The sequence below is a fragment of the Podarcis pityusensis genome (assembly GCF_964106645.2).
Source record: "Podarcis pityusensis genome assembly, chromosome: 14".
Lineage (NCBI taxonomy): Eukaryota > Metazoa > Chordata > Lepidosauria > Squamata > Lacertidae > Podarcis > Podarcis pityusensis.
The window spans coordinates 35740547-35762020 of record NC_138039.1 but is presented as its reverse complement, the minus strand read 5'-3'; the positions used below and the strand labels follow the sequence as shown (position 1 = coordinate 35762020).

The following is a 21474-nucleotide window of genomic DNA, read 5'->3' as shown; positions in this document are numbered from 1 at the left end:
GCGGGACCTCTCCCTGCTCGACCCTTCCGTCGCACCCGCGGAAGCCCGAGTTTGGGGGCGGGAAGGGTTGGCTGGGAGGGGAGACTTCGCGCTGCTCCCCTCGCCCCTCGCCGTGGCTTCGGGTCCGCACCTCCCCAAAATAGCAAGGAAGTTGAAACGTTCAGTGACTACCCGGGGAAGCAGCACCTAGAAATCCCTTTGAAAGACCATCTTTGAGCAATTTAGCCAGTATCGTGTCGAGGGTGCCCCCTTTTAAAACAATTCATAAATAAATCTGATGGTTGAAAGCTCCCAGAAGTCACACAGCTACCCGTGGAGAGGAGGAGGATGCCCACTGTCTCTGTTCAGGCTTGGCTGTCCTCAGCCCGTGTTTCCTTCGAACCAGCATCTGCTGCTTGCCCATGTCTGCTTCACAATATAGAGATGCACAGAACTGCCCATCCTTAGAGGAGACTGCCTGTTGCATATCTGCAGGAGTTGCTTTGCTAGGTTTTGCCTTCCTTTCCTCCTTCCAAGCCTTTGGCGGGCCCGGAACAGTGACTTTTTGTAGGAACCAAGGTGGGTTGAGTGTCATTGCAGGTGGCTGATTACCTAGGAAGGTGCCTTATACTGAATCAAACCATTGGTTCGCCAAGGTTGCAGACAGATCTTTCCAAACCTATCTTCAGATGTGAGTGTTTGAGTCTGGGACTCTGAATTCAAAGTATGTGCACTGCCACAGTGCTATGGCTATTTTCATAAATGCTACACACACACACATTTAGTTCTACCAAGGCACACTTTTCTGTCAGATCTTTGGGGAACACTAGATAAGAGTATTTGGACTTGGACCCAGGTGACCAGGATTTAAATCCCCACTGAACTCTGAATCTGGCTGGGTGACCTTGGGCCACTCACTGGACTCAGCCTAATCCTTTCCCTAGTGGTCAATGCAAAGATAAAGTTGTAAAAGAGGGAGCCCTGAACTCTGAAAAGCATTGGAAACCCATGCTTCTGCAGTTTTGCTGTCATCTCTAACCTCAGCATCTCTTGTATGGCACCATGAAGATATTTTTTGATAAAGCTTGCTTCTAGTATAATATGTTAGAATGATTGTAATTTGGTTCTGTGCTGTTGTTGTTTCTAGAGTACTTTTTGTTGTATAATAGGCATTCATTTTCATGATACATTCATGTCACTCCAGAGAATCTTCATGTTTCATTTCAGCTCATATTTCCTGAGACACTGTTTTAACAGATATAGCTGCCTAGCTGTTCTGTTGGGCCAGATCATCTGTTACTTTACTGCAAGAGTGCATAGAAATATTGAAGTGGGAAGAAGTTTTCTTAGTCACCAATTCCTTCTTGCAAAATTTTAAATGTTTGTAACAAATGTATTATTACAATTCTGGCTTTCCCACAAAGAATAAGGCAATGCTCAGTTCTCATACGTGTTTTGTTAAAGCCCAGGTATCCTCTTCAGGCCTTGTATATTGCATACATGTAAACAGCTGTTGGCCAGTGGGTAGGCAGACATTCCTTTGGTACTCAATACAAAGAACTGGGCAGAACATTGATGGGGAACTTTGAGATGTAGCTACAAATCCCATTATCCCAGACCATTTGCTGTGCTTGCTGGGACTGATGGGAGGTGGAGTCCAGCAACATCTCAAGAGCCATAGGTTTTCCATCCATGGGACAGAGTGTTGTGCCACCTTTAAGCTAACAGGTGTGTTGTTGCATAAGCTTTCATGGGCCTGAGTCCTACCTCACCCCATTTGACATACTAGATGTAGCAAAAGTATTTGTTATTATTATATGAGCCGTGATACATTTATTCTTAAAGAGATGCTGTGTGTGAATCTAACACTGACTTCTGTTTCCTTTGATCTCTCTACAATTTTATTCTCACAGCAACCACACCCTTCTTTTCTTGGACAGCATGATATGCCTTTTGACTCTGCCAGATTCTAGCCACCCTGGGACTTTTTCCACTTGAAGATATTATGGATCATGAGGCCCCAACTATCAGGCCTCGTCGGATCCAGAACCAGAACGTCATCTACCGTCTAGAACGTCGAAGGATCACCTCTGGCAAGACTGGCACCCACTGGCACCAGGTGCGCATCTTCCACCAAAATGTCTTCCCCAATTTTACCGTGGTCAATGTTGAAAAACCACCCTGCTTCTTACGGAAGTTCTCCCCTGATGGAAGGTACTTCATTGCCTTCTCCTCAGATCAGACTTCACTGGAGATCTATGAGTATCAAGGGTGCCAGGCAGCAGAGGACCTCCTCCAGGGCTACGATGGGGAGATCTTGGCTAACGGCAATGACCAGCGGTCCATCAACATCCGTGGGCGACTCTTTGAACGTTTCTTTGTCCTCCTTCACATTACCAACGTGGCCTCTAATGGCGAGCACTTGAACCGTGAATGTAGCTTGTTCACAGATGATTGTCGCTATGTCATTGTTGGCTCTGCTGCCTATTTGCCTGAGGAGCCCCACCCTCCCTTTTTTGAGGTTTACCGCAACAGTGAATCAGTGACACCTAACCCCCGGTCACCTTTGGAAGATTACTCTTTGCACATCATAGACCTTCACACAGGCAGGCTTTGTGATACCAGGACGTTCAAATGTGATAAAGTCATATTGTCCCACAACCAAGGGCTCTACCTATATAAAAATATCCTGGCCATTCTGTCTGTACAGCAGCAAACCATCCATGTATTTCAGGTAACACCTGAGGGCACCTTTATTGATGTACGAACCATAGGCCGCTTTTGCTATGAAGATGACCTCCTCACACTCTCTGCTGTCTATCCAGAGGTTCAGCGGGATTCTCAGACAGGCATGGCGAACCCATACAAAGAACCGTTCATAAATTCTCTGAAGCACAGGCTGCTGGTCTACTTGTGGCGAAGGGCAGAACAGGATGGGAGTGCTATAGCTAAAAGGAGGTTCTTCCAGTATTTTGACCAGCTGAGGCAGCTGCGCATGTGGAAGATGCAGCTCTTGGATGAGAACCATCTCTTCATCAAATACACAAGTGAAGACGTGGTCACGTTACGGGTGACAGACCCTTCACAGGTATGGAGCTCGCCTTTGTGGGAGCTATTCTGGCAGGATATTGAAACTCTGATATTGTTCTTAGAAATCCTGTCGACCAGGCTTTCCGTCAGCATGCTGTTTTGAGTTTTTGTGTGTGAGTAACAAGGAGAGAGACGTGGGTGGCGCTGTGGGTTAAACCACAGAGCCTAGGACTTGCCGAGCAGAAGGTTGGCGGTTCAAATCCCCACGACGGGGTGAGCCCCCGTTGCTCGGTCCCTGCTCCTGCCAACCTAGCAGTTCGAAAGCACGTCAAAGTGCAAGTAGATAAATAGGTACCACTCCGGCGGGAAGGTAAACAGCGTTTCCGTGTGCTGCTCTGGTTCGCCAGAAGAGGCTTAGTCATGCTGGCCACATGACCCGGAAGCTGTACGCCGGCTCCCTCAGCCAATAAAGCGAGATGAGCCCCACAACTCCAGAGTCGGCCATGACTGGACCTAATGGTCAGGGGTCCCTTTACCTAACAAGGAGAGAGCTCCTGGATCAGGTTGAGGGTCATTCTATTCCACCATCCTCTTTCCAATAGTAGCTGGCAAGATGCTTCTGGAAAGCATCCAGGGACAAAGGCAATAGCCCTCCCATGTTGCTTATCCCTCCAGCCGCTGTATTTTATATAGTCAAGTTCCTAGTCAGGTTCCTAACCCTTAGAACCAGTCCAGGATATTTGAAATAAAAATGACATTTCTCCTTCCTTCAGTTACAAGAATTTAAATTAAAGTTGTCATTTAACCTGCACTCAATATAATTCATATTCCTGGAGCCCTGTTCCTATTGCACCTCTTCACTTTGCTTCAGTGGCAGTGTTGTGTGTTTGTGTATTTATATTTACCATTGTGTCCCTGAAGGCTCATTGAACAAAGGTTTTAGAAACATATAAACTTGAATCCTATATGGACCAAGTGCTACTGTTTGGCTGCTGGAACTAAAGGAAATAGTGTCCTCAAATGTAAATTTCACTAGTCTCTGAAAAGGGGAAAAACCTGCAATCGTATATATTATTTAGTGAAAACATTTGTACCTGCTTTTCAGCCAAAAAGGCTACCTATAAAAATGTGTCTTCTCATTGCAACCACTCAGCTGGGGAGCCTATGTTGTAGCATTCTGATGGTGACTCTTTCACAACTGTCTCTTATGAAATCTGCAGCAGCTTCCTTTCCAAAATGGAGCAAGAGCCCTGTACTATTAAACAGAGTGGGAAACAGCTGAAGAAAGGAGGCATGCATGTTCATCCTGCTGGGTTGGGCTGTTTTTAGTTTCTTTCTTTTCTTTCCTGTTTGTGATGTTGATTGGTGTAGAAAGGTTAAAATTTTGATTCCCCCCCCTTGCTCCTTTATTATTATTACTTTAAATCACCCCAGCCAATTGTGAGTCATGCCTCTCCTTCCATTAGGCAAGATTGATGGCCTGTTACTTTGATTCATCTGGAGCTCTTTTTTCCCTTCCCAGCCAAGCCAAGAATGGGTTGAAACAGTGCTTCACAGAAACATACAAAGCTACTTATGCCAAGTCTGACGATTGGCCCATCTAACTCAGTATTATCTACACTGACTGGCAGAGGCTGGTTTCTAGCAGGAGTCTCTACCAGTTCTACCTGGTGAGGCTGGGGAATGAACCTTGGACCTTCTGTATGCAAAGCCACTGAATTACAGTCCTTCCTGGCTACTCCAGTCTTTGCTGCCTGTTGGAATAGTTGCACGAGGGTCCTTTTTCCATTTCCAAGCACAAATCAAAGTGCTGGAGCTTGTGTTTCAAGCCCTACACGACCTGGGACCCAGGTGTCCGGGAATGGGGTCTGTTCCCCCACATCAACCTGCTCAGCACTGATACTTTCTTCATACCCTCACCCATGCACAATGAGCGATGAGGGATACAACATGAAACAGAACTGCAGTAGGTTGCAAAGTGGAAATATGTCAGTGGAGCTAAGAAACTCTTATTAGCTGCAAGTCAAATGGCAGCATTAATGTTCTAATATAGGGCATGATCTGAGGGCACATGGGGCCGCCACCTTGCAGAAGCTATTCAGGTCTGGGTTTGTTCAGTGGTGGGTACATGAGCACCTGGGAGCCACATGTATGCTGCCTTGGGTCCCACGATGGATGGAAGGTGGGGTATAAATGTAAGAAAAAAAACACAGAACAGAATTGCACTATGTGGTTGTTTGCCACTGAGACTTAATACTTTTTTAAAAAAATAATATCTTGGGGTCCCCACCATCCCTGACCATTGGTTAAGCTGGCTGGGCATGATTTGATTTGGAAGCTAGCAGCATCTGGGGACCTGAGGTTGAGGAACACTGTCTTCTTGTCAACCTAACATCTGGTAGGCTGGGCCATGGCTGGGGTTTCTCAGGGCCTTGTGGCACCCCACTTGTGCAATTCATTTTCCAGGGAGGCTGGCTTAGCACCAGCACTGTTCTCTCTTTAATCTCTGGTGGGTTTAAACTCCTGCTAAAATTGTTTTAAAGTGCTGCCTTTAACAGTTGCTTCATTGATTACCCTGATTCTATTATTTTACGATCTGTTGTAAGGGCTTAGGAGTTTAGGTTCATTAGTCATTAGTTTGGTTGTGACTCACTCAGTTGTGCAGTGGGTCCCAGCAGATAGACCACAATTTTATTTTATTTTCTACTGAAGTGTTTTTAAGAGACAGGGAGAGGAGAAGGGCAGCGAGTGAGAGAGGAAGAAGAAAAGTGGACACAGGGAACCCTGGACATTGAAAGTAGGCCTGTGTTGCAGGTTAGACTTTAAAATGGGTCAGGGGATTGAAAAGGTTGATCTTTGTGCTGGTTGATCAATTTGGGTTGTTATCTTGCAGTCAGTCACCTTGCTCTTCAGTCGCTAAATTTGACCGTTGAGTCCATTGATTGACCTTTTCAGATAAATGACTGGTGTAAGAGTTTCCATGAATGACAACCATAAAGTCTGATTTTGTCCACCTTTACCTGGAAGTAAGTGCTATGCGGCTTGCTCCCTGGTAAAGTGTGCGTAGGCCTGCAAGATGAATGCAAGTTAGTAGTGTGGCAATGGGTCACAAAAGGCCCACAGTTCTTTGTATACAAATGTTTCTCTTAGGGAGAGGGCTGGTACAGTGCAATGGTCAGGGTTAGGCTGAGACATGGGTTCAAATGCGTCTTTAGCCACAACGCTTCGTGTGGACTTGTCACTTTCTTTTTTCAACCTACAACTCTACTGAGATCAATTAATATCTCTGCTGCTGTGTATAGTACTGGTTGACAGGACTGGCTTTGTGTAGGGATTCATAGGAATATTGCAAGAATGAGACAAAGTCTAGTATGCAAGCTGTGGGGGATGGGTGGGTGGAAAGGACATAAAAGGGTCTGGATATATGTAACCTGGATACCAGATTAAAATTGCTAATGGAAGCGCATGCTGATTAAAGTTAACATATATGTTGGAAAGGCTATTGGAGAATGTGAGCTCTGTTATACACAGGACAAGAAGCAACTTATGGGTAGGCTCAATGTTGGGATGTAAGGGCCTTTAGAATCAATGGAATAAGCTGTCTGAAAAAGTTGTGTTTTTCCAGGAAAGAAGGGAGAGGTATTTATTGGGGCTTCTTCTGCACTCCCCAGAATCCTGCCTTTTTGAGGTCAATAAGCTGCATCTGTAAGACACTGGGTTGGACCTAGCACTTCCCTGCAAGATTAGAGTTTTCCCAAGGGGAAATCAATAGGGTCCTTGGGCACTTCCAGATACATTTTGTTGAGTAATCAATGTGAAGTGTTGGTCTTAGTTGTTGTGTGGGATCCATTAGTGGTCTTTCACATTTATTATGATAAAGAGTGTTAAGTGAAATTTGGTCGTCCAAAAGTTGCAAGCACCTATTGTAAGGGTGGGGAACCTTTGAGCCTTCAGGTGTTGATAAAGTACAACTCCCATCCGCCATATCAGGCATGGCCAGAGACTTATCAGTGTTTCAGTTCAGCAGTATCTAGAGGGTCAAAGGTTCCCCATACCTGATCTGTTGGAGACAGACATCTGAGATGTCACTGGTTCCACTAAAGGTTGAATATGCAGGTCCAGGAAAGCTAGATGGTGCTTTCAGGATTTCACTCTCCACCTCCCTGCAAAAAAACCTCCATGTTTGACAGTGATTGGAGTAGCAGAGAAACAGCAAGAGAGAATGTGGAGGGTAGGGCTTAGATTGCCAGTAGCAGGCAATTGACCCTGGCATGGTGGCTATAACAACAAGCTGCATTCCTTCCCCCCTCCATGACTTTTCATGGACTTGAAACTTTTCCTTTATAAAAAGAAAAGGGGATGCAAGGATTCTGGAGATGCCAAACTCAGTGCAGACTTGAGTAATCGGTTTGTAGACAAGCAGAAATAAACATAGACCTGATCTTTTGTCCATAGCATGTTACCTAGGGAAAGATTTCTTCACAAGCACCTAGGTGACTGATTGCAAAACCAAAATGCAGCTTTTGGACATTCTTGGATAAGAACGCAAGTAATTCAAAAGAAATAGTTAATGGCGCTCAGTCTTTTATTTCGCCAGCAGCGGGGGACCCTGAAGGGTACACCATTTACAGGCAACAGTGGAGCACAATGCGCTTTAAAAGGTTCCTCTCGGCATGTTGGAAATATTAAGACAGGAAAAGAAAATAAGTGTCCCCCCCAGCCCCTCCCCAAATAAAGCCTACCAACTCTCACCTTTCTGCATATACAGGGGGAAATAATTCATTGCCAGCCACCACCTGGCTTAAAAATCACTTCGCAGCAGGAGCTAAAATTAAATCTGCCACTCTGAAAAAACATTTCATGTTTGGCAGAGAAAGGAAACAGCAACATTGATGTGTCCAGTTTGAAATAAACAAAACAAGAATTGGAGGAATTTCACATTGCTTTGTTAATAATTTGACGGTAGTTAATAGCATAGTTAATCTGTCGCCCATTGCGATGGCTGGAAGTTACAATGAACTTGGCAGGTGAAATGCAGAATCCTCCCATCCAGCCACAAAACAGCATCGTATCTTGGTTGGTTTAATGGCTTGGTGGTGCAAGTTGCTCACTTAACATGGCCTTTGTGTCTTCCACCTGGGCTCAGCTGGCTGACGTCAATTCTGCTTCCTCCTGCTCAGCCTTCGTTTTTTGTTGTGTACAACATGGTGACCACCGAGGTGATTGCTGTATTTGAGAACACGTCGGACGAGCTGCTGGAACTCTTCGAGAACTTCTGCGACCTTTTCCGGAATGCCACACTGCACAGCGAGGCGGTCCAGTTCCCCTGCTCGGCCTCAAGCAACAATTTCGCCAGGCAGATCCAACGCCGGTGAGCCCTTTGGACCGTGCATGGTTGCCCAGTCAGTTTGCAAAGCCAGTGAAGCTGGAGAGGCTAAAAACTGGCTTCATATCGAGCTCTCTGGTTCAACTAAATATATTGCTATAGTGCCATTGGTGTACATGGGTATAATAGGAATGATAATGATGACAGCAAGCATTTATGTAGTTCTGGGATAACCAACATGGTGCCCCCCAGCTGTTGCTGGACTTCAGCTCCCATTACCCCAGCTAATGTGGCCAGTGGTCAGGGAGAATGGGAGTTGTAGTCTGTCAGCACTTTAGATACCCTCATTGTAGTGCTTTAACATGTTCCAAGTGCTTTACATACATTATCAGTCATCCTTAAACAGCCTTATAGGGTAAGCCAGTAGTTTTGTCCTCATATTGTGGAAAGTGAGGCTGGGGGTACTGGGTTACCTAAGGCCAGCTTGTAAGTTCATAGCAGAGGCAAGGGTTTGTTCGTTGTTGTTTTTTACTAGACTGAGGTCCCTCAACCAGAACCATAGTGTGTACAACGGGAGTGGAGCCATGGGCAAATGGTGGCCTAGGTCGGAGCTGATTACCTCCTGTACCCCAAGAGGCAAATATTGGGATAACAGGCATATGCAACTGAAAATTACTTACTAATTACTTATTAATTGTAGCACAAAAACACTGTTTCATGCTGCAGTAGCCACCTGACTGGATAACTGTAACACACACTACTTGGGGCTGTTCTTGAAGACTGTCTGGAAACTGCAGCTCATCCAGAATGTGGCTGGCTGAGTGGCACAGCCCATTGGGACCACATAGCACTAGTTCCAAAAAGCCTGAACAGGTTGCCTGTGTGTTTCTGAGCTCAGATCACAGTGTTAACATTGACACAGGACCCCCTGAATGACTTGGGCCACAGTACCTTTATCTGTACCAACCTGTCCAGGCTTAAAGGTCAGCATGGCAGGCCCTCTTGTGGTTGCACTGCCAGGTGAAGTGGAAGGTGTGGTGATGTGGGAAATGGTCTTCTCTGTGGTGCATCCCTGCCTCTGGAATGCCCTCCCCACGAAGATGCATCTGGTGCCAACTCTACCTGGCTTTAGTGCCAGTTTAAGATTAATCTTTTTATTCACGCTTTTGGATGAGTTGTGGCCTGTTGCTGATTATATGTTTCACCTGCTGCCTTTTACATTGTATATGAATTACTTTTAAAAGGTTCGTTTTATGCTTAGAATTGCTTTATGATAATTGCTTAACATGACTGGTGTTGACCTGGTTTGTTATTTTATAGCAACTCTGTAGATTTGAGGGGGGGGTGGTGGTGGATTAGAATAAAATCAGACAGCAGAACTACACAAAGATGAGATCAAAGGGAACCAATTAAGACTCCTGTTTTACAAGTGAGGAACAGTGAGGCTGAGACAGAAGCAATTAGCAAACGGCCAGCCATGCCATACACAAACACACACACTATTGTTCAACTATTGGGAGTGAGAAACTCCTGCTGTCCTGCAGATCGCCCAGAGGACTAGCAGATCTACTTTCTGCTAGCCTCTGCTCTAACCACTGCATTATTATGGCCATTTGTCTGGCTTGAGGAAGAACGGGGTATACCAAAGGGATCCTGGAAGAGAGATGTTCTAGCTGGGTGGGTGGCATGAGAGCCATCAAAGCCCATGCATACGGCACAACAAGGCAAATAATGATTATTTGTGAATTGTACAGTTGAGTCCAGTGACGAGAGCATAACACTCTCTTCTATCTCCAAGGCAAGAAAACTACTTTAGACTGTGTACCGGAAAGCATTTTCCAGGCAGCTCAACAAGAACAAGGTCTTCTTTTCCCCCCACCTGCCGGTCCCTCATCTTTACATAATCTAAACAACGTCTGAGGATGGATTTCCCCATCATCCTTCGACCTTGGAGGAGCCATCTGTAGCTCTTAGAGAAAACCTGTATTAATTTGATGGGTTCGTAATCCATCTCTTTCCTCCCACATTTCTAGTTTCTGCCGTATTATGTAGCTTAGGGGCTCTTGAACCTAGGAAGGAGCCAATCTGTATCCGTTAAATTCAAGGCTACCTCCAGAAAGCAAACTATGAGTGCTGTTTAAGGGGAATAAGGCAGCCAGTTCGTTATAAAGGCTTTTAATTATTGCAAGGCTGAAATCTTTGACTGTTAGATTAATCAACTAAAGCTTCAGTTGATTAATTGGTGGGAGTCAGTGTTGATCAGTAAAGCTGTGGGTTGATGACAGGTCTTTGACCTCATGCTCATCAGAGTGGAGCATACTAGCAAGGGTTAACTCTTCTTCTAGAGGCAGGATCAAACTTTTTTGGGGGGTGCAGTAATGATGGCCAGTCAGAAGGGGAGTGAACCTTCCTCAAGTATCCAAACTTGACTCTGCCTTCAGCAAGACTGCAGAGTAATCCTCTGACTCTTGTATGTTACCATCATAGGTGCAGGGCCCCAGTTTTGCTAGCTCTTAGGATTTCTTTAAAAACTGCCTTGGTTTGCATGTGTTACTTTAATGGAATCTGCAAAAGAATATATTAAAGGTTGCTTCTCCTTTCAACAATGTGCAGTGGCTGTGCTGCTTTTTTTAATGTACTTTTATCTTGTTGTGAAGAAGCAAAATAAAAAAGGCACCTAAATTGAATGCAAGTGCCTTTAATTGATTGACTCATGCGGTAGCATCAGGACACCTCCTTCCACACTGATTTTATCTGCTGGGGTCCCTCCCTGGAGACATCTGCTTTGACATGGACCTCAGGTCTGTTGCAGAGGATTTTGGACAGTGCTCTAGGACTCCCACTCAGTTTGTTTGGTGTCCTGCCTGAACATGTTGAGTCTTACTGTTGCCCTGTGTAAAGTGAGTCTGCACCTTAGAACTTGGCCAGAGTAGTACACCAGTGGCTAGCTGTTGCTGGGGAACGATCTGTAAGGATAGGCTCACTGTCTTTCAGGGAAGCTTCTCCTCCATCACTCATCTTCTCACTGAGGACCCCATAATGTGCTTCCAGCGAACGAGCACACTTTGAACACAGTTGCACCAAACAATTGCTGCTTAAAATGCAGGTTGTTTGTCAGCAAAAAAATACTGTGTAACTCTGGAGTGGGGAATCCTTGGCTCGCCAGATGTTGTTGGATTACATCTTCCATCATCCCTGACCATTGGCTTTGCTGACTGGGGCTGCTGGGACTTGGGAGTCTAACAGCATCTAGAGGGTCACAGGGTCCCCAACTCCTGCTATACAGTCGTACCTTTGTTCTCGAACGGCTTAGTTGCCGAACAAATTGGCTCCCGAACGCCGCAAGCCTGGAAGTAAGTGTTCCGGTTTGCAAACATTTTTTGGAAGCTGAACGTCTGGCGCATCTTCCACTTGAGTGCAAGACACTTCTGCAGCCAATTGGAAGCTGCGCCTTGGTTTTTGAACCATTTCGGGAGTCGAACGGACTCCCAGAAAGGATTCAGTTCAACAACCAAGGTACCACTGTAACTGGCATATGAAACTGCTAGCTTTTCACACACACACACACACACACACCCCCCCGCCAAAAAAGAAACCCTTGAAATTGCAGTAGAAGTGCTGGGAATTGTGGCTCAACAAGGGGTCTTCTATAAACTCTAAGCCAGTGGTCAGCAACCTAAGGGCCATAGGCCAGAAGTGGCCCACGGAGGTCGTTTGACTGGCCCCGAGCCGCCTCTGAACCGAGCTGCCTGCTCATGTGCTGCACTAAAGCAGCACGGCGCAGGAACTCACTTCTGCGGCACCCAAAATTGCGTCTGCACAGACGCAGATGCCAAAAATTGCATCTGTGCACATGCAGACACTGAAAATCGTGCGCGCGCGATCTGGCCCACAGAGGGATCTCCACGGGACCGATCCAGTCCAGGCAAGATAAACCTTGCCGACCCCTGCTCTAAGCACTCTGAAGAAACTGCAGTCCCCAGGATTCTTTGGGGGAAGCCAGGGCTGTCAAAGGGGCCTCATATTTCTTTAAATGTATGGTTTGGATGCGACAGTGCTCTGTACAGCAAGTGGCAGCCACTTTCTAATGCCTTGGTCAGAGTTTCTTCCCATTGCTGCTTCCTCAGATATTTTTAGCTTGACGTGGCAGGGATGTGCTCCATTGAAACATGGATCCCTCCCTTCCTTTTGTATCTTTCTATCTCTGCTTCTTCCAAGGCTAAGACTTAGCGTTGTGGGTGGTGGTGATTTTTGTTTCGTGCCTTTCATCTCTATACCGCCAACCTGCCTGTTGCCTTCAGATTCAAGGACACCATTGTGAATGCAAAGTACGGTGGGCACACGGAAGCCGTGCGGCGGCTGCTGGGGCAGCTTCCCATCAGCGCTCAGTCCTACAGTGGCAGCCCCTACCTCGACCTCTCCCTCTTCAGTTACGACGACAAGTGGGTGTCTGTCATGGAGCGCCCCAAGACGTGTGGGGACCACCCTATCAGGTATGTGGTGTGCCCCCGTGATGGTCCATGTTTAGGTCTAGTACACAAGACCTTTGTATATCTAGCACATTGTGAAGGGGAAGGCTGGCTGCTGGCTTACATGAGCCTTAGTCTGATCTAGCTTTCACTGTTCTTACATTCGGATGTTGCTTGTTGTGATGCTGCTAGGTGTCTTCTAAGAACCATTGTTACCCATGCCAGCATTGATTCCCTCCTCTTACCCAGACTCTCTTGGGTGGGTAGGATAATGTTTTTTGGGGCTACGTTACCATGGTGGAAAGTTGCCCGGGGCCACATTCCCAAAGTGAGCAGGGTCAAACCCACACATAAACACTCCCTTAACACACACAGAATTATGCGCCAACATACCCGCAAAGCTATTTCCCATGGAAACAGAGGCATCCTTAGAAAAGCCACTTGTTTCACCTTCCATTTTTCTTCATAGATTTTATTTTTTGTAATGCTTGAAAAGAGAGTTTTCCAGCACCCTCTATGCAAAAGGAAAATCAGCAACCACCACTCAGTCATCTCAGCAGAAGCATGTAAATAAAGTCAACGAGCAGCTGAACTGCAAGCTCTGCCTTGCAGCTCCTTAAATTTTCAGATTTAAAAAATGCAATTGCATCCCCAAAACTTCATGCATGCAGTTGCAAAATGCATAGGCTACTTTTTGCATATTTGCCGGGATCACAAGTCTACTGAGACATTTCCCACTCAAATGCCTTACATAGGACATCAAAGCCCTTTCTGCTCCCCTGGACAACTGGGCCCCCCAGAGGGCAATATGAAATTTTGGCCAGATGTGACCTGCATACAGGAGTTCCCATGTCCCCAACCACACTCTGTGATCTGGAGAGGTGGATAGTGGTTTGAAAGCCATCCAATGAATTTTTGGGGAATTTTTATCAAATTGATTTCCTTCCTGCTCACGATATGGTAGTGCCTCCTTTGCTCTCTCTGCAGTTTTGGGGGAGTGTTTGAACCATCTAACCCTGTTCAGTGTGCCTCCCAGTCATAAGAGCACTTAATGTATATGAGTCATCCCATCTTACTTTTCAGCTTGTTTTTCTGCTGCTGTCCTTGATGCTATAGGAAGGCTCCACTGGGCTGTAGGTGGCAACATATTTTTTCTCCCGACAAAATGCAGATATTCTCACTAATGAGCTTCTGTAAACAAAGCAGTTAGCCATTTTCACGTAGTTTGTCAGCTGGTGTTGTTTAGGGCTAGAGGCAATATGTAGCATTTTGGAGCTCTTGAGTGGTTCTTGTGTCTTCGGGAGTTGCTGACCACACAGAAGAACCTTCAGTTGGAGGGGCAGAGAAAGGACAGAAAAATGCACTCTCAGTCTTTGAGAGACTTGCCTAACCAAGCTAGTTTGTTGCCTGACACAGAATTTACAAATGGGGTGCTCTCAGTAGTAATGATCAATTGCTACATAATTGGTATTGCTGCCCTTTCACGGTACCCCAAAATCAGCTGACTTGGCTGATGCCTCTAAATTAGGAGGATTTGCTTGCGGATTTCCCTTAAATTAACACCTGTGAACACATGACAGATCCAGCTAGCCCAGAATAGTCTACACAGACTGAGAATGGCTCTCCAGACATCTCTCGCAGAGGTCTTTCCTACCTTTGTAACCTGGAGGTGCTGGTGATTGAACTTGAGAAGCCTGTCTGCTACTCCTGAGCTATGGAGTTGCTTTATTCTCACCTAGCCCAGTACTGCCTGTTCTTACTGGCTTCAGCTCTCCCTAGATCCTGGAGGTCCTGCTAAAGAAACATTTCGACGATAGAGATTCTAGAGATTAAACCTGGGACCTTCTGGTCCTCAGGGAGTTATACAGGCAGGAAGAGCGACTTGCCAAAACTGAAGGGGATGTATAATACTTCTCAAGGCATTCCTCTTTGGAGAGACGATCCCAAATGAAACATGTTTGCAAAGAGGATGAATTCCACCCTTTGAGCTTTAACTTGAGAATCAAAGATGTGCATTCTAACGGAGCTTCAAGCGGGCGACGAAAATTCCAGACACATGACATAGGAAGAGCCCAGCTGCATCACACCAAAGGTCATCTCACCAGGCATCCTGTTTCCCCCCGGAGGCCAACCAAATGCGTCCTGGGAGCCAGAAAAGTAGGGCCCAAAGGCAACAGCAGTCTTCAGGGGAGCTACTGTTGTGCTCTTGAGTGGGTGAGAAACTGGCATAAAAAGAGCCCTGCTGAATTGGGCCAAAGCCCAATCCCGTTCAGCACCCAGTTCTCAACAGTGGCCAACCAGAAGCCCATGGGAAGCCCACAAGCAGGACCTGAGCATCACAGCACTTTCCCCACTTATGATTCCCCGCAGCTCAGAGACATTCTGCCTCCCACAGCAGAAGGAGAACAAAGCCATCGTGGCTAGTGGACATTGATAGCCTTGTCCTCCATGGATTTGTCCAATCTTCTTTTAAGGCCATCCAAGTTGATGGCCATCATATGTTCTTGTGGGAACAAATTCCTTAGTTTTAACTATGCTGTATGTGGGGAACCCCCCCACACACACTTTCTTTCACCTGACCTGAATATGCCAGCATTCACTTTTGTTGGATATCGCCGAGATCTAGTTATGAGAGAGAGAGAAACTTATCCCTGGCCACTTTCAGCTTGCCTGAATCTATTCTTTTCTCTTTTGCACGCTCTTGATGCTGGTGGGCTGTGATGACAACATCACCACTGTGCCAAAGTCAACCTTTTGCCTTCAGCTGTGCCATCTCGGTCCCTTCACAGGGGCCAGTTAATCAAATTAACAGGCTGGCAGCTTTGTACCCTCTCCCATCACACACTCTCCTCCTGCCTGCCCCCCCTCCACAAAGAGAATTGCTGCTGTTCTTGCTCTTCTGCATTGTGGGATTGCTCCATGCCACACGTCAACTGTGCCTTGGGTTTCTCCCCCTGCCCTCCCACGAGCACACAGTGTTTCTCCTCCTATACCAGGCTGCAGCTGGCAGAACGACCACTTTTTGCTTCTTCTAACACCTGTGCCAGGTGGTGGGATGACTGGAGAGATTCTGGTCCCTCCCAGACTGCCCCGCTTGAAGTGTTGTGTTTCAGGAGTTCCCTAGCTCAAGGATGAGGCTTTGAGTTGGGGGGGGGCACGGAGGGAATAGGGGCACAAGCAGTGGTGTGACTTCCCCGTCTTCAGCCACTGTCGCTGTTAGAAAGCTTGGGAGACGTAAAGGAAAGTTTAATAGGCAACCTACTTGGGAGAATTTCTTTTAAGAAGCAAAACAACTTTCCATTTTCATAACAATTGGCTTGGGGGTGGGGTGGGGGAGATGCTCATTATTACTGTTCTTATTGACACGCATCTTGCATTTCAGCTTCTAATTTAACCACCGCATGTGAGTCTGTGGAAATGGCCTCTGATTGCAGAGCACTCTTCAAAAATAGATTTAAAAATACGGAGCCCATCTTGGAGATTACAGGGCGTTCTTCTTGAGTATGGTAAATTGCCCTGAATTGGAATGAGAGGAGCAGGCAGCAGACCCATGCTTTACATGGGAGGGGGGTGGAAACAACACTAGCTCCACTTCCTTTTCTCTTCTCCCTCCCCCCCTCTCTCCCCCCACCACCCCCAGTTCAGAAGGCTGCTCCTGTGGAGGAGGAAACCCTTTAAAAAGCCAGCTATCAAGATTGTTGCTCTTCCACCCAGTCTGTTTCCTTTAATTGTCAGGCTAGCTGGGGCTTTCAAGAGGAGACACAGAGAGAACGAACAATGGCAATGCAGAGAGAATGTGAGGAATTCAGCTGGCTGCCTTATCCAAACCTGGAGGGGTGTCTACCTATTGAAAGAGCATCCTTGGTCCCATTCAGTAGCTGAAGTGGTTGGCCCAGGAGCCAACATCCTGCTGGGGGAAGCACTTGGCGTCCGCTTCTATAGGAGGGAGACATGTTGAGCTGAAAGCAGGGAGAGAAGCAACTCGTTGCAGTTGCAGCTGCAACTCCCCCAGGACACGGTTGGCCTGTGCCTTTTGCTTATATTGTGCAGCTGCAATTTTCAAACTTTCTACCTTTGGGGAGCACTTTCTGCACTGATTTCATCTGCCAAGGAATAAACCGCAGCGTCTGTCGCAGAAACCCAGCTCTTCCTTTCTTTGGTTTCTTTTATGAATTGCTTCCTGTAATGTGCCTCGAAGCGGTTTCACAGTAAAAAACAGCAACAATTAAAACAATTCCATACATGGCCCGTGGGGCAGGGCGGGGTGGGACAAATCCAATGCAGATACAGCCTGGGATAAAGACATCCACTTCGAAGATTTGCTGAGAAAGGAAGGTCTCCACTAGGGGCCAAAAAGGCAACTGAGATGGGTGCCTGCCTGCTTTGTAGCAGGAGGCAGTTCCAGAGGTTAGGTGCCACCATACTGAAGACCTAATTCCTACAAGGTATGGAATGGACCGCCTTATGAGACTCTATCTGCAGGAGCCTCTCTTCTGCATGTAACAGCAATTGGTTGGTAATATAAGGGCAGAGATGACCCTTTAAGAGCATTATTTTATAGAGCATTCTTGGGCATGTTCTAGGGACAGGCTTCTCCTTCTCCAGGAATCTTGTTTCATCAAACCTGCTTCAAAGGCATCTAATCTCATAGAATTGGAGGAAGCTGCCTTATCCAACCAGACAATTTAGCTCAGCATTGCCTATGGCACTGACCAGCAGTGGTTCTCCAGGGTTTCAGGCTGGGAATTGAACCTAGGACTCTCTCTGTGCTTTGTCACCCTTCCCATTGTAGTTATTGCCACATCTTCTGGCATAATCATAAGTGGGACCTTCTACAGCATGTTTCAGTGTAGAGTGCCATGCCTTTTTCTAGATTCCTCCACCCACTCGCTCTGGTTTTCTGTCCCATCCTGCCTCTCACCCTCACAACCCCAAATCAGACAGCATTCTGTGTCTACTGAGTTTGCTCAGTTCTTATTGAGTCGTTTCAAGGTTCTGCTTGTACGTTTCCCGTGGGCATCAGGTTGGCAAGATGGGCCTCTTAATGCTGCTCTCATTTCAAACATGTTTGAATGCCTGGCAACCAAGCAGCAAAGACTGTTACGCTCTGCAGACCAAGGAGCAAAAGGAACTGCTAGCTGTCGGGAGGGGAGCATCAATCTGTGCTCGCCCTGCTGCAGCCCGTCTTTATGGTCTCATTCATCATAGGTTTCCACCATTTCATGGGCCGTTCACTAGCTAACCCATAATGTGCTTTAGGCCCCTTACAGTTCATTTTATGAAAAGCTGGCCTTGACTTCTTCCAAACTGCATTTATGAGAACTTTCTCACAATTCTGTCGTAATGCCCGCTTTTTCTTTTTCTCACTAGTCAAAACAACATGGCATCTTTCTTTGCCTGCTCAGTCACAGTATATTTCCTCTTACTCAGTTAAGACTGGCCTACGAGCATCATTGTCTGTTTGTCTGTCTCCCTTGCAGGTTCTATGCCCGAGATTCTGGGCTTCTAAAGTTTGAAATCCAAGCGGGACTCCTGGGCCGGCCCATCAATCACACCGTCCGACGCCTGGTTGCATTCACCTTCCACCCTTTCGAGCCCTTTGCTATTTCGGTGCAGCGGACTAATGCAGAATATGTTGTAAACTTCCATATGAGACACAGCTGCACGTAGCACGCTTTCCCCTTATGGTCGCCATGGGCACTGAGTGTACGCATTTTTTCAGAGGCACACCAAAGCTGAACATTCATGCTCTAGGAAACCAAACAGCTTTAGAGGAGTGATGTGCATCTCATCTAACAGTGTGCGGCTTTGATGCATTGCCTGAGTACAGATGAAGTCATAGTTTTCCTCATGTTTCTCAGACTTTCAGCCCTTCTGCCATTCTCAATAAGCAAACAGATTATATTGCAAATTACTCCTGCTCCGATAATGCCTCGCATTGTTTTGTTTTTTAAAAAGATTGGCATTGCTACGTGAGCAAAATACAACAGAGGAACCATTTCCTTTTAACACCAAAGATTTTCTCCCTCTTCCCGCACTGCAGTCTTGTAACAGTGGGATCAGAGTTCATCGCTTCAGAGTAGAGGTGTAAAATTTATGGAAATGTTAAAGCTCTGGAAAAATGTAATGTGTGTGTTGTTTTTCAGGGAGAGGGTGGCGTAATTTTTGAGGACATTTGAAATATATGCAATATTTATTTTCTTATGAAACCCAAATGTATTTTTACTGCTTTAACAACATAAAATGCATAATTCGTAACTTGGCACACAAAATTATATCATGTGGCGTATTTATGAAATTGATAGGACAGCCCTATGCATATTTACTCAGAAGTATATGTCCCACTCTTTAGTGATGCTAACTCCCAGCTAAACAAAGCGTAGGATTGCAGACTCAAAAGTATAAAAATGCCTTAGTTTTGTGCAAGCAAAGTTGCAAATATACCCAATTCTAGAGAGAGATGCAAACTGCTGTACATGTATCTTACTTTTTTGCCACCTGAGAAGTGGGGGGGGGGGGGATAAAAGTTGAAAATAAGAACCACAAATTTTGTAGTAAAGTAAACAAAATAAAGTGTATGGTCCTCTCATGAAGATAGCAGCACCCTCTAGGTGCAGTAATGCTTCTGGATTTGAGTGTTGTCATTTATCACTACAGTATATGTTAGGTTTGGACTACAACTCCCATCAACCCTGACCATTGCCAGTGCCAGCTAGGGGTGCTGAGAGTCTGAAGGCCCACAAATTTCCCATCCCTGCTGTAGATTGGCTTACACATAAATATTTAAAACCTTGCCTTAAAAAGCATTTCATCAATTTTTTTTAAAAAAAACACATTTCAATGGAGCTGCTTTTCAGGTTTCCTCAAAATGTCCATTTCTTCTGTGTGAAAAAATAAGTTCTCAAGGGAGAAAAAATCCCTGTTCCCCTTCTTCCCATCCCACTCCAATATTTCCATTCTCCCCCTTGTTTTTCCTCAGTCTTCACATCTCTAGGGTCTTTCTACTCTAGTCAAGAATTTATTTGTTTTTCAGAAAGAAAGGAGAGAGAGAAGTTTGCTTTTTATCTTCCTGCTACCCACGTTCTGTTCTCCCTTTGCCATAATGCTGCCTAAATCTGCCCACCCAAAGGGAGTAAACAAGGAGTATTCTCTTTGCAAGCCAGTTTGTGGTATTCCCCCCCCACACACACAATTAAATAGTATATAATATTTTTGGAAGTAAAACATTAAAGGAGAGGGACATGCCTTGCGGCGCTGAGGTGGGATTTAATTTTGCAGATAACTGGAAACGCAAAAGGTAGGCCTTTCCATGTTGTTTCAGCTGCATAGTGGCACAAAGGGATGGCCTTGTTAACTTGCGCTGGTCACTGGAGACCACAGTACAGATATGGCCCAGCCTGATCCATTGGTCAAGACAAAGAGCCACCTTCCCTCCAGCCACATTGAATGATCGGCACATTTTTGGACACCCACCCAAAATTCACAGCTCCGTAATTTAGGTCTCGGTCCAGCTGTCTGAGGATCAGCTTGGTTGTATCTTGTCAGTTCTCATCAGGAAGGAAAGCCTTTAACAGAGTATCTTTTGGGGGCATTCCCAATGGAGGGGAAAGCACTGTGCATCTCAGTCTCTCATTGCACTTTCCCACTGCTGTGAGTAGGTGCAACAACTGTGCACATTTGGACCTTGGGAGCTCTGGGTGAATTCCCATGAGATCTAAATGAGCATCACTGAGCAATATCTTAACTCTGACCTAGGAACTTGCCTTGTACCAAGTCAGACCATTGGTCCACCCAGCCAAGTATTGTCTACAGTGACAGACAGTGGTTCTGCTTGGTGTCAGGCAGGGTTCTCTCCCAGGCTGACCTGGATATGCTTTCAATTGAACCTGGGACCTTCTGCATGCTAAGGTGATGCTCTGCCACTGAGCTACGACTCTTATTTGCAATAGGTAACTTTTTGCTGTCTTAGTCCTGGAAGGTCCTTTTGAGCAGGATCACCTCCCTCGTTCACTGTTCGTTCAATCTCGCTCTGTTCAGCCTGAAAGCTGTTTAGCTTTAGAAGATTCTCTTTGCTTCTGTGGAACAAAGTGACTTGCAATCAACATCCTTGGGCCTTAGTTTCCGGAGACAAAGAATGAATGTGTCTAGCATCCCTGTTTTCAGAAGCCCACAAGCCGGACCTGAGCACAACAGCACTCGGCAGTATTCAGAGGCATACTGCCTCCAGCGGTGGAGGTAGAACATTTTGGCTAGCAACCATTGATAGATTGAAAAGTGCTGCAAATAAGACATGGCATAGCTCAGTTGGTAGAGCATGAGACTCTTGATCTCAAGGTCGTGGGTTCGAACCCCACATTGAGCAAAAGATTCCTGCATTGCAGGGGGTTGGACTAGATGACCCTTGTGGTGCCTTCCAACTCTGATCCTGCGTTCACAGCTATGAAGTATTGGGAGTGTGTGCTAAAGGGAGGTGGGCATCACAGTGCAGCAGGGCAGAACCTATCACTGTATTATCTGCAACAATGTATGTTCTTCCTCCCCTTTGATGTTTTTAGGAAACCCAAACGGATAATATTTACACCTGATATTTTTGTTTCCACCAGGGATAGGGTGTGAATTTGTTACCTGTGCGATGTTAAAAGCAAAATAAACTGGAATTCTATTTTTGAA

The 21474-nt window shown here is 46.0% G+C and overlaps 1 protein-coding gene across 7 annotated transcripts in view; it reads left to right on the top strand.

Moving 5' to 3' along the window:
* The window catches only part of DET1 (DET1 partner of COP1 E3 ubiquitin ligase), a 23508-nt gene extending 2034 nt beyond the window's left edge, over positions 1 to 21474 (top strand). For 3 of the 7 annotated variants that reach the window (XM_080980404.1, XM_080980403.1, XM_080980402.1), the window contains exons 2-5: positions 1893 to 3067; positions 8190 to 8380; positions 12637 to 12828; positions 16540 to 18266. In XM_080980404.1, coding sequence (XP_080836530.1) covers positions 1985 to 3067; positions 8190 to 8380; positions 12637 to 12828; positions 16540 to 16762 — 1689 coding nt within the window. In that variant the 5' untranslated portion in view covers positions 1893 to 1984 and the 3' untranslated portion in view covers positions 16763 to 18266. The other 4 variants (XM_080980401.1, XM_080980406.1, XM_080980405.1 and 1 more) reach the window with 4 other exon arrangements.